At 56.8% G+C, this 12,745-nt stretch overlaps 1 protein-coding gene across 1 annotated transcript; it reads left to right on the forward strand.

The window, feature by feature from the left end:
• Positions 1 to 8,057: 8,057 nt before the first annotated feature.
• Positions 8,058 to 10,500, forward strand: LOC139604482 (serine/threonine-protein kinase pim-1-like; the record flags this gene model as incomplete). The annotated part of the gene is made up of 5 exons (XM_071455636.1): positions 8,058 to 8,618; positions 8,739 to 8,789; positions 8,994 to 9,360; positions 9,975 to 10,151; positions 10,394 to 10,500. Coding segments are annotated over 5 exons (1,263 nt in total), but the record flags the coding sequence as incomplete, so codon positions are not given.
• Positions 10,501 to 12,745: the final 2,245 nt, after the last annotated feature.

Raw genomic sequence — 12,745 nt, forward strand, 5'->3', positions numbered from 1 at the left:
TGGCTCTGCCACCAGCACAGCCCAAACACGGGCGGAGGAAGAAGCAGCAGGGGTTGATTTGCGGCCATGCCCGGGAGAGACTGGAAGGGTGCCCTCCCTCTGCTCTCCCTTGGTTGGCTTTCTGACTGGCTCTGAGCCTGGGGCTGCCATTCCTCACTTGTGGGGACCAGAACCACAGCCGGGATCCCGGCACTGCCTGACAGCGCTCCGGGCACCGGCACGGCCGCGTGTCCGAGTCTCGGGCACCGTGCTGCTGCTTCATCTGCCCTTAGGCACACCCAGAGCTCCCTGCTAAGCCCGGATGGTCTCTGGTTCTGCCCTCTTCCTCATCCTGTGCAGGGATGGAGCACTGCTGTGCTTTCAGGAAGCTGTTCTTGAAAACTTCCAGCATTCCAAGCTCATTTTCCCTCTGTGGATGCTTGCCATAGAATCCCTCTCAGCTGGGTTCAGAGCATCCTCAGGTTGGCTCTTCCAAAATCCAGGGGCTCCGAGGTGCTCAGAAAGATCTGGAACTCCACAGTGATGTACAACTGCGCCTTCAGCACAGGGACCTTTCCAGCCTGACCTGCCCTCGTTCCTCTGTGTCTGTGCACAAAACACGGCATGGGAGAGAACAGCAGGAGGGGCCTGTGTGTCCAGGGGCTCCGGATTTTCATCGCTCCAGCTCCACAGAGATGCAGGTAAAGCAAAGAAGCCAAACTGTTTATTAATGGAAGGCGAAGCAAAGGGATGAGCTGGGAGGGAAGAAAGGGGATGGGCAGGGTCTGAGGGCTGGAGGGAGGGAGCTGTCAACAGGGAGGGAGAAGGCAGGAGCCATGGGAGCTTCCCACAGGCTCAGTTGTGCCAGTCATCAGCTGTGCCTGGAACTCCAGCTGATCCCCTCTGGTCTCCTGGTGGTCTCACCTTCCAAGGGATTGGAGGTCTTAAAGAGTCACTGGTTCTTCTGAGCCAGCAGATGAAAGTTCTGCAGCTCTTCCCTCAAACATCACCTGAACAAATGTGCTTATGCAGGAGGGGCTGTTGTCTTCACTCAGGGCTCGAAGGGCTGCAAGAGAGAGGAACAGAGCCACGGTCAGAACCTGGATGTGCAGGAATCCAAGGAGACCTTCCTGCCAGAGCCATCCCACCCAGCTCTTGCCATGGCCGCAAGAGAGGAGAGGCCAAGGGGATCAGCTGCAAAGTGCTGGCCATGAATCCCCCTGCCTGCATCCCTGAAATCTCTGTGTGCTCTGCCCACGCCACCCCTGGTCCACACAGGGAGCAAAGCCCACCGCAGCCGGGGCAGGGATTGCAGCTCCTGCCCAGGCATTGCAGCTCCCCCAGCCAGCCCCCGCTGACAGCCCACTGCCCTCATCACCCTCACGGAGGGCCTGGAGCTCTTCCTTCTGCCCCATCAGGAGCACCCAGGCAATCCCTGGGAACACAGGCTAACCAAACTAAGGCTGCCCTGGCTGTTATCCAGTTTGCTTTATGGCTTAATGAGGTGAGGAATTCATGGATCTTTAACTTCCTCTGGAAGGCAGGCACATGGATTCAGAGCTATCACACACTAAGCGTATGGTTTTGGGGTTACTTTAATAATGGTCCTTACTGTGAGGAAATGACACGGGGGCAAATTTTTTCCCAGCCCTTCCCCCAGCTCTTTGGGTCTGCCCCACCACTTTTCAAAGGGTTCAGATCCACTCTAAATGCTAATGATATCATACAGTGGCTGGTGTTGCTGATAGGCCTGTTACATTTAGCATTCAGAGATAAGGGAAGATTAACCTGGATAACCACACTGACACCTACCCCAGAGACCAGGGATGCTGCTGCCCCAGAGCCTGACCCTGCCCCACAGCCCACCTCAGAAATGAACCACCCAGGCTGGATGAGGGTTCTAATGAAAGAGATGGGCCAGGTGCTGAAGGAGTACATTCCCACAGCTGGTGAAAAGCCATCCCCCTGCCTCAAAGAGGGAGAGTCTGATGGTGCAGCAGTGGAACCCACAGATGTTACAACTGTCCAGGTTCCAGCTGAACTGCAAAGGCAGTCACAGCCAGCAGCAGTGGCCCTGGTGGAAACAAGGAGATCTAAGATGAAATCAGAGCACCCAGATGAGGATACGAAAGGAGAGCCTTCCCAACGCCCAGGAGAGGCAACAGTTGAGGTCATCACCGAGTCCCTGACGTACGAAAGTCTCCATAATCTGCACAAAGACATTGTATGACAGGGACGTGAGGCTTATACAACCTGGCTACTTTGGGTCTGGGACCTTATGGGTACAGGTGTCCAGCTGGATGGTGGTGAGGCAAGGAATTTGGGACACTTGACTCAGGACTCAGGTATGAATCTGATTTTTGTAAGGGAGCCAAGGTCCCTTTCCCTCTGGGAGTGGCTTTTAATGAGTGTCAGAGAGAGGTTTGTCCACAGGGAGAGAATGCAGGACCAGCACCATAGAATGTGCTGGAAGACTCTTGAGGAAGGGATCCAAGAGCTGAGAGAAGTGGCAGTATTGGAGGTACTCTTTGGGAGGGATGAACAGCATGATAATGACCCCAACAAGGTCAGGTGCACAGGGCAAATGTTGTGGAGTCTGGGAAATCTGGGGCCAGCTCAATACACCACCTTTATTGCAATGATTAATGCCAATAACAAACGAGAGACAGTGGGTTCTGTTGCCAACAAGCTTAGAAATTATGAGAGTGTGATCAATGGCCCAATGCAGGCTCATGTCTCTGCCGTGGTCCAAGAACTCAGAGAGGAGATGAGGGAGATGAGGGAGGAGGTGAGGAGGAACAGTTCCCACATTGCACCAGTGTGAGTCACAGGCCCCAGAGTCAGAGCCCAACGTTCCCCAGCTAGAGAGAGAGGGTACAGCCCACGGGCTGACCTGTGGTTCTTTTTGCAGGACCATGGGGCAGACATGGGAAGGTTTGATGGAAAACCCACTTCTGTCCTGGCAGCATGGGTGCATCAGCTCAAGGAGGGAAACACTAATCGAGGGAACTCAGTAAAGTGAAGGTAGCCCCAACCTTCCATGACTGAGCTGCTGAGTATGATCCGTCAGATGCCCTGGAAGGTACCTCGACCATGTATGCCCAGGAAAGAATTAATAACCAGGGCTAGGGGGGGTCCTGCCTCTAACCAGGAAGAGATACGGGAAAACCGGATTTTCTGGACAGTGTGGATCCGATGGCCTGGCACATCAGAACCACAAAAATACAATGCCTTAGTTGATACTGGTGCGCAGTGTACCCTGATACCATCGGGACATGTGGGGGCAGAACCTGTTTCCATTGCTGGGGTGACGGGGGAATCACAGCAATTGACCCTGTTGGGAGCCCAGGTGAGCCTGACTGGGAAGGAGTGGCAGAAACATCCTATTGTGACTGGCCCAGAGGCCCGTGTATTCTGGGCATAGATTTCCTCCAGAATGGCTGTTACAAAGGCCAAAAGGGACTCAGATGGGCTTTTGGCATAGCTGCTGTAGAGGCTGAGAACATCAAGCAGTTGAACACTTTGCCTGGACTATCAGAAAACCCATCTGCAGTAGCTCTCCTGAAGGTGGAAGAGCAACGAGTGCTGATTGCCACCTCGACAGTGCACCGCCGGCAATATTGAACTAATTGAGATGCCGTGATCCTCATCCACAAAATGATCCGTGAGCTGGAGAGCCAAGGGGTGGTCAGCAAAACCCACTGACCCTTCAACAGCCCCATCTGGCCTGTGTGCAAGTCTGACAGAGAATGGAGATTGACTGTGGACTATCGTGGCTTGAATGAAGTGACTCCACCACTGAGCGCTGCTGTGCCGGACATGCTGGAACTCCAGTACGAGCTGCAGTCCAAGGCAGCAAAGTGGTACCCACTGTTGACATTGCTAACGTGTTTGTCTCCATTCCTCTGGCAGCAGAATGCAGGCCTCAGTTTGCTTTCACCTGGAGGGCTGTGCAGTACACCTGGAACCGACTGCCCCAGGGGTGGAAGCACAGCCCCACCATCTGCCATGGACTGATCCAGGCTGCACTGGAAAAGGGTGAGGATCCAGAGCACTTGCAGTACATTGATGACATCATTGTGTGGGGGCACACAATAATGGAAGTGTTTGAGAAAGGAGAGATGATCATCAGGATTCTGCTATCAAGAAGAGTAAAGTCAAGGGACCTGCCCTGGAGATCCTGGGTGTGAAGTGGCAAGATGGACAGAGTCAGATTCCCACTGAGGTCATCAACAAAATCACCACGATGTCTCCACCAACTAGCAAGAAGGAAACACAAGCTGTCCTAGGTGCCATAGGTTTTTGGAGGATGCACATTCCCAAATACGGTCAGATCGTGAGGCCTCTTTACCTGATCACCGGCAAGAAGAACACTTTCCACTGGGGCCCTGAGCAGCAACAAGCCTTTGCCCAGATCAAGCAGGAGATCGCTCATGCGGTTGCCCTTGGCTCAGTCAGGATGGGACCAGAGGTGAAGAACGTGCTCTATTCTGCAGCCGGGAACCATGGCTTGTCCTGGAGCCTTTGGCAGAAGGTGCCTGGGGAGACTCGAGGCCGACCACTGGGATTTTGGAGTTGAAGCTTGTCTCGGTCCCTCTGGGTTCCTCTCAGGAACCCTGGGCCAGTCCCGAGTCGGCAGACACCGGGGGCAGCCCCGACACGGCCGACAGCAGGGAGACACTCTCTGTGCCCCGAGGGTACTGAGGGCACCTGGGCTGGTCGCCTTTGCAGCACAAGAGACACCAGAGACATCAGTAGAAGATAAAGGGCCGACTCTTAGCAGGGGTTAATCCAAGGTTTTGTTCTAGGAGTCCCGAAGGAGCCCCTACACCTCAGGGTCCTCCTGCCCACAGCCCCGGGAGATGTTCCAAGGTTACATTTTAAGGGAGGTGGAAACCCAAAGTAGATAACATTTTACCAACCAAGAAGTGACCCTAAGGGATGGGTACTGGGGGATGGACATTTAGGACAGCGTATGGGGCAAGGCTTGGGGGGCTGACCCCTGGCCTCTGGCTAATCACTCGACATCCTGGACCGAAGCTTCTGGATGGAGGGATGGGATGCTGAGTGATTGACAGAGAGCCAGGGTGGGGATTTGGGGATGATCTCAGCAAGGGAAAGGGATTACACAGGTAAAGGGAGGGGGGTACCATCTGGAACAAACCATTTGGGAAAAATACAGGGATTCAAAAACAAAACTTTTACAAAATATTACAAAGTATAAAAACAACTACAACACACCACCCAGATCTGGTGTTTGCTGCACAAGTGCCCAGATCCAGAAATTTCCCAGAGCTGGCACAGCCCAAGTCCAGCAATTTGCTGGCACAGAAAGCCAAAATCTGGCAATTTCCTGACGCCAATACAGGTGCCCAGACCTGGTGTTTGCTGCCACTGCCAGTGCTCAGATCTGGATATTTCCCTGTTCTGGCAGAGCCAAGTCCAGCAATTTTCTGACAAAGAAAGCCAAAACCTGGCAATTCCCTGCTACCGTCATTGGCAATGCCAAGATCCGGTGTTTGCTGGCACCACCAGTGCCCAGATGCGGGAATTTCCCAGTGCCGGCACAGCCCGAGTCGAGTAATTTTCTGGCAAAGAAAGCCAAAACCTTGCAAATAGCTGGTGCTGGCCCCACCCAGACCTGGTGTTTGCTGGCACTGCCAGTGCTCAGATCCAGCAGTTTCCCAGTGGCAGCACAGCCCAAGTCCAGCAGTTTGCTGGCACAGAAAGACAAAACCTGGCAATTTTCTGGTGATAGCACCAGCACCACCCAGATCTGCAGTGAGCTGGCACTGCCAGTGCCCAGATCTGGCAATTTCCCTGAGCCACCACAACCCAAATGCAGCAATTGTCTGGCAAAGAAAGCCAAAACCCGGCACTGCCCAGATCTGGTGTGTTGGGGTTGGTTTAAAAGAACAGGGAGACCTCGGCTTAAGGCCATGGGAAAACCCTCTTAAGTTGGGGTCAGCAGGAGCTCCCGCCCATAATCCTCCTGTTCAGTTATGCAGATTGTTACTAGAAACTTCTGAGTTCTCTTTGCTACCATTGGTTACTTTATACTGCAAAAATTGTAACATTCTTAATCCTTCCTTCCTCTTGGATCCTTCCCTCAGATCCCACCTTAACCCCTCCCCATAAATAAATGGATAAATATCCCTGCTAGACCCTGGACCCAGGCTTTTTTCTGCTTTGCTCTGTGTACTGTGCACGCCGTCCTGTTTGTTGTGTTTGCCTTCATTAAAGTTCTGTTTCCAGAGCACCAGATGGAAGCAGTCTCTGTCTGTAAAGTGGCCAGAGCTGGTTCTCAGGGAAACCACTGGTCAACAGTCTGGACGAGGGCCAGAAGGTTTCACTGGTGTTTGCTGGAACCATCAGTGTCCAGACCTGGAAATTTCCCTATTCTGGCACATCCCAAGTGCAGCAGCAATTTACTGGCACAGAAATCCAAAACCTGGCAACTTTCTGCTACTGGCTCTGGCACTGCCCACATCTTGTGTTTGCTGCGCCAGTGCCCAGATTGGGAAATTTCCCGGTGCCAGCAGAGCCCAAATCTGGCAGATTTCTGTCGCTGGCAACGACACCACCCAGATCTGGTGTTTGCTGGCAGCGCCAGTGCCCAGATCTGAAAACTTCCTGGTGCCAGCACAGCCCAGGTCCAGTGATTTGCTGGCACAGAAAGCCAAAATTTGGACATTTACCAGGTTCTGGCTCCAGCACCATCGAGATCTGGTGTTTGCTGGGACCGCCAGCGCCCAGATTTGGAAATTTCCCGATGCCTTCACAGCCCAAGTCTAGCTAGCCTAAATTTGGTTTTAGCTAGCTTAGGTAGAGAAGTTCCTGGGACTGTGACTTTCCTTTTTCTTGGAACTGTTTAAACCTGCTCTGGACTGAAAACCCAGAAAAACACCTGCAGCTCACACCTGTGGCCCACCGAGCTCTGGGACGCTGCATTCCAGCACCAGAGGGACTTAGAAGAGACCGAGTGTGCCAACTACACCCCACAAAAAGGACTTTCTGAATTTGCCATCTCTTTAGCACTGACAGAGGTTTTATTTAATATTATTAATTTTTCATGCTTGTGAATACTTTACTTGTTAAATAAACTGAGGTTTTTTCACTTTTCTCGAGGGAAGACTTTTCCTGAACTCATAGGGGGAGGGGCCACTTGAACTTGCTTTCTAGACGGATCCCTTCTGGAGGTTTCCTCCCAAAATTTGCCCTAAGCCAGCACAAACAGTCATCATGAAAATTTCACCAGCGGCATAATTTCCTGCTGGCAAATCTTGTGACAGAAGCTTGACTTTGTTCTCCACGAGAGATTCTTGGGAAGAGCAGACAGGAGAAGATTCCTGGAAAACTGAAACAGCTTTCCAGAAGTGAAATGAAAGAAAAAATCCAAGATGTTTTCCTCTATTTATTTCTATGCTCCCCTTTTCCATGTTGCACTACTTCTCCATCCCAGTAATTCCAGATGCACCTCACCTCTAAGATCGGTGACTTAGTGATTTTTAGACACTCTAAAATACCATGAGCCACACAGAGTTTTCCTTCCCCTGTTTTTACTGGAAGGCAACACTGGAGATGTAAGTGCACAGTGCTGGGGTCAGGTAGGAATCCTACCCCAAGGGAAGGTGGCCCGACAGTGTTTGACCCTCAGCCAGGACAATGCAGAGCAGCAAGCGAGGGCATTGCTGTGCCAGTGTGCAGGAGTCAGGGCTCTGCACCTGGGCTCAAGGCTGCAAAGTTCCCGTGTTTGGACAGACTCAGGGGCTGTGCCCGGGGCGCGCGGGGCTCGAACGTGGGGCTCGTGGGGCGAGCGGGGAACGGACACGGGGACGCCCCGGTGCTTCAGTTGCAGCGGCGGCAGCGGCGGCAGCAGCAGCGGCGGCAGCAGCAGCGACAGCGGCAGCAGCAGCGACAGCAGCAAAACAGATATTTTAGATCACTCTTTCTTTCTTTCTTTCTCTTTCTCTTTCTGTTTTTCCTTCTGTTTTTCTTTTTCTCCCTTTCCCTCGGTCGGGCACCCTTCTCTCGGGGTCCCTTGCCCGGCGTCCCTCTCCTCTCCCCGTCTCCCTCTCCCCCTGCCGGGCCGGGCCATGCCCCCGGCCCGCCCCCGGCCCCGGGCGGGGCTGCCCCGTGCCCGGCCCCGCCCGTCCCGCCGCGCTCTCGCCTCCGCCCGGCTCTGGCCGTGCTGGCGGTGGCGCTGCTGGGCGGGCGTCAGTGCCTGGTGCGGGGGCGGCATCGCCGCCCTTCGGCTCCGCCTGGCCCGAGCCCGGCCCCGGACCCGACGTGGGGTCCAGTCCCGGCCCCGGCTCGTCCCGGGGCCTGCGGAGGACACAGGCGGCGCTGCCGCTCCCGCCGCCTCCGCTGCGGCTTCCCCGGCCCGAGCTCCGCCGCTCGGCAGCGCGGCCGCCGGCCCCGAGCCGCCGGGGCCCGGGGCGGGTGGGGATGCCCGGCCCGGGCCGATCGGGGAGCGCTCGGGGGCCGTTGCTGGCCCCGGGCCGAGCGCTGACAGCCGCGTCCCGCCCGCAGGGAAGGCGCAGGAGGCCCTGCAGGAGCGGTACCGAGTGGGTTCGCTGCTGGGGCGCGGCGGCTTCGGCAGCGTCTGCTCGGGGACGCGGCTCTCGGACGGCGCCCCGGTGAGCGGCGGGGCCGGCGGCGGGCGGAGGGGGAGGAGGAAGAGGAGGAGGAGAAGGGCGGAGGATGGGGCTGGGCAGGACGGGCGGCGAGCTCAGCCCGCTGCTCTCCCTCGCTCGCAGGTGGCCATCAAACGCGTGCCGCGGGATCGCATCCGGCACTGGGGCGAGCTGGTGAGTGAGCGGGGCCAGCGGCAGCAGCCGGGCCGGGCCGGGCGGCGAGGAGCCGGGGCCCGGCAGGGTGGGAGCCGCCGGGAGCCCTGCGGGGAGAGCGGGCGTGGGCTGAGCGGGGCGTGCAGAGCGTCCCGGGCTGGCTGAGGGCTCCCAGAGCCCCGGCACGGCCTCAGCCCCACTGACGGCACCGCGCTCCTCCCGCAGCCCGACGGCAGCAGCGCGCCGCTGGAGATCGTGCTGCTGGCCAAGGTGTCCCGTGGCTGTGCCGCTGTCATTCAGCTCCTGGAGTGGCTCGAGCTCCCCGACAGCTTCCTGCTGGTGCTGGAGCATCCGGAGCGGTGCCAGGAGCTCTCGGGTTTCCTGGCGGAGCGGGGGTTCCTGCCCGAGGAGGAGGCGCGGGCGCTGTTCCGCCAGGTGCTGGAGGCCGTGCGGCACTGCACCGCCTGCGGGGTCCTGCACAGGGACATCAAGCCCGAGAACATCCTGCTCGACCTGGCCAGCGGGCAGCTGAAACTCATCGACTTTGGCTGTGGCGCCTTCCTCCAAGACACAGCCTACACCCAGTTTGCAGGTGAGCCCTCCAGGGCATGCTCCTGGGCATCTCATGGCCCAGCCTGGGTGCAGCACCGGGGCTTCCCCCTATTGCAGCCGGGATGGGATTGATGCTGCAGCCGAGTTGATTTGGGTGGGGTGTGAGGGGGGCCAGCTGCCAGCCCTGCCGACAGCCTTCAGCACCCACTGTGGCCTGGGCTGGGGCTGGAGCTGGGGCAGCCAGCCCAACACAAACCCCCATGGGAGTAGCAGAGAGCGGGGTCTGACCCCGTGCCCCGGATGGTTTGGTGTGCAGGCGAGGAAGGGCTTGGACTGCTCTGCTCCCCTTGTTTGCCTTGGCTTATTAACAGTTTTGGGGGCCATACAGGTGGGGAGGAGAGTGGGTTTTCTCCACCACTGAGTGGGTTTCTCCTTTGTGTGTCATGGTTGGGCCTTCCCAGGGTTTCTGCTGCCCTCTTCCAGCACCAGTGGCTTCTTTTCCAGCCCCGAGTTTGTACACAAGCCCCAGGTGCTGGTGAGAGGTCAGCGCTCACCCCGTGTGGCTCTGGGGCAGCCCCCGCATGGCCAGGGATGCTGGGGCCGGGCTCTGGGAGCAGCAGCATCCCCCTGCTGAGCTGTGTCTGTGTTCCACAGGAACCCTGTCCTACAGCCCACCAGAGTGGATCCAGCACCAATGCTACCACGGCGAGGCAGCGACAATCTGGTCCCTGGGCCTCCTGCTGTGCCACCTGGTCATGGGCAAGCACCCGTTCAGGAGGGGCCAGGAGATCATCCGGGGGCGGATCTTGTTCCCACGATGGCTCTCTCAAGGTGGATCCTCATCTCTGGGCATGGGGGGAATCCCAGTGCTGGGAGACAGCAGCGGGCTCGTGGGCATCCCACTCTGGCAGCTGCTGAGGAGGTGGCACAGGTCCTGCTCTCCTGCTCTCCTCCAAACAGAGCATCCATGGGGAAGTTTAGGCCCAGCTCTGGGCACACCCAGCATGGCCTGGGCACGGGAACAGGGGGACAACTTCTCCAACTGACTGGTGATTTCTGGTTTCTCTCCCCAGAGTGCCAGGATATCATTAAGAGGTGTTTGTCCATGCAACCCTCAGACAGGCCGTCCTTAGAAGAGCTTTTCTGCCATCCTTGGGTGCAGGGTGTTCCTCTGCCCTAGAAGATGGGAGAGATCCACGTGCACAGTCGGATCCAGGGCCTGGCAGGTACCAGCTCCACACATCTCTTGGCAATCAGTGGCAAAGCAAACGAGGCTGGTTTTGTGCTGCGTGTAGCTCTGAGCAGGGGTCAGCAGAAGGAAACACGCAGCTCTTGGGCTGGAGCTGAGCTGGAGACCTGGGGTGGCAAGCACTGGTGGCCACCATCCCCCCGGTTGTGTTTGTCTGGTTCATGGATGGCTGGGGCCCTGGGCAGAGCCCTGACAGCCTGGTCTGGCCCCAGGGAAGGAGAAGGAGCCCCTGGAGAAGCTGTACCAGGTGGGGCTGCTGCTGGAGACACCAAGGACAAGCTCAAGGGTGACAATCTCTTCCTCGGCCTGGCCAGCTGAAGATGATGGACTTGGATTCTGGCACCTTCTTCAAAGCCAGGCTCCAGGCCTAGTTTGCAGGTGAGTCCACAGGCAGGGGGATGCTCCCAGATCTGGGCCTGGCACGGCCTGCCCGGGCACCAAAGGTTCCCCCTTTGCTGGGGCAGATGCAATGAATTCTTCAGTCGATGCCCAGCTGCTTTTTGGCTCTGGGCAGCTGCTGAGGGCTGGATGTGCAGTGCTGGCTGCAGGCTGGGCACATGTCCTGCCCTCCTGCTCTGCTGCCAAAGGCAGCAGGGATGGGCAGCTCTGGGCACAGCTCTGGGCACAGCCAGCACGGCCTGGGCACCGCAGGCCTTGGCACAAGGGCACAGGAGCCCTCAGCTGACGGGGGGTTTCTGCTTTCTCTCCTTGCAGCCGGGCTCTGCGGCTGCTGAGGCTGCTCTGGGCTCTGCCAGGGCTCTGCTGGGCTCAGCCCTGGGCCCAGCTGGGCTGGCTCTGCCCTCACATTGCTCTGACAGCTCTGCATCAGACGAGCCCGTTGCGAGCACAGCGCCTGAGCTTTCTGCTTTGGCAGGTGAGTGAGACTCTGCTGCAGGCCCAGAGATTGCAGCTGGGGACACACATCCAATTGGCAAGGACCCAAACTCTCCACAGTCCCAGCTGAATGCCTGGATCTCCCCAGGCTGTTCTGTCTGTCCCATTCTTCCTTCTTGATTGGCTGGAATTGTGCAGTTGCACTTTCTTCCTCCTCTAGAAGTGCCACGAGTGGGCCAAAGCTGGCGAGTGGGCCATGCTCCTGAGGCAGTGCAGTCTGGAGCTGATGGATGGAGAATTGCCCTTCTGCACCTCCAAACCAGAGCAAAAAGCTGTCAGTGGGACTTTGTGTCTTCAAGAAATCCCTGACAGTTTCAAAGGGAATGTGCGGCTCATTTCCAGGCTGAGAAGGAAGGGCATCTTCTAAAGGATTTGGGGTTTGACAGAGTTTCTATTCCCAGTCCTGCTTGGAGCTGGAAGGGCACAAAGCAATTTCCTCTTGCTTCGAGCACAATTTAAAATAGCAATGTTGGAAACAAAGCCCAAAACCTTTTAAAAGGCTGCTGAGGTCAGTAAGATGGATCCATGCCATCAGCAGATTTACAATGTAAATAACTGAGTTCTCTTTTTCAAAAGATCATGTACCTCTTAATGCCAAGAATGTAACTTTGCATTTATGTTTTGTTTTTTTCACTAACATTATGTTATATTTTTTCTCTAACACTTGGATTTTATTCTTATCTTCTACAATTTACCTATTTTTTTCCCTTTTCCTTTTTTTTCCTTTAAATAGAAAACATGTCCTATCAAAGGAATGTCCTTTGCTCCTGGTTCCTGTGTGGAGCAGCTCCCTTCCTGCTGGCTGAGCTGCTCAGGCAGAGCCCGGCAGCTCCTGGCCCTGCAGGGCTGAGGCTTTTCCCCGTTGCTGGGCACAGACTGATGGAGCAGCACTGCTGAACACGGGCACACAGAGGGACCAGGAGCAGCTGCCTCTGCCCACCTGAGGCTCCAAGGCCCAAACTCTGAGCAGCCAGGGCTGGAAGAGACTGGCAGGATCTGATCCCTGACTCTGGGCCAGGGCTGCACAAATGACCCCACAGCAGCAGCAGCAGCAGCAGCAGCAGCAGATGGAGCTGACTTTCAGCACAGCCCCTGCCCCTGTTCCCTCCCGTGTGCAGCGGTGTCACAGCAGCCTGAGGCACCTGGGAGCCCCCAGTGCCAGCAGGGACTTGAGATGGCAGCCCTGGGCTCCTGGAGGCTGTGCAAGGAATGGAGCTGGGCACTCCCTGTCCATGGGGAGCTTGCAGATGGAAAAGGCTGCTGTGCCCAGGCAGCTCCAAGG

This window comes from Agelaius tricolor, unplaced genomic scaffold (genome assembly GCF_023055355.1).
Source record: "Agelaius tricolor isolate 1412-34295 unplaced genomic scaffold, bAgeTri1.0.p SCAF_51, whole genome shotgun sequence".
Lineage (NCBI taxonomy): Eukaryota > Metazoa > Chordata > Aves > Passeriformes > Icteridae > Agelaius > Agelaius tricolor.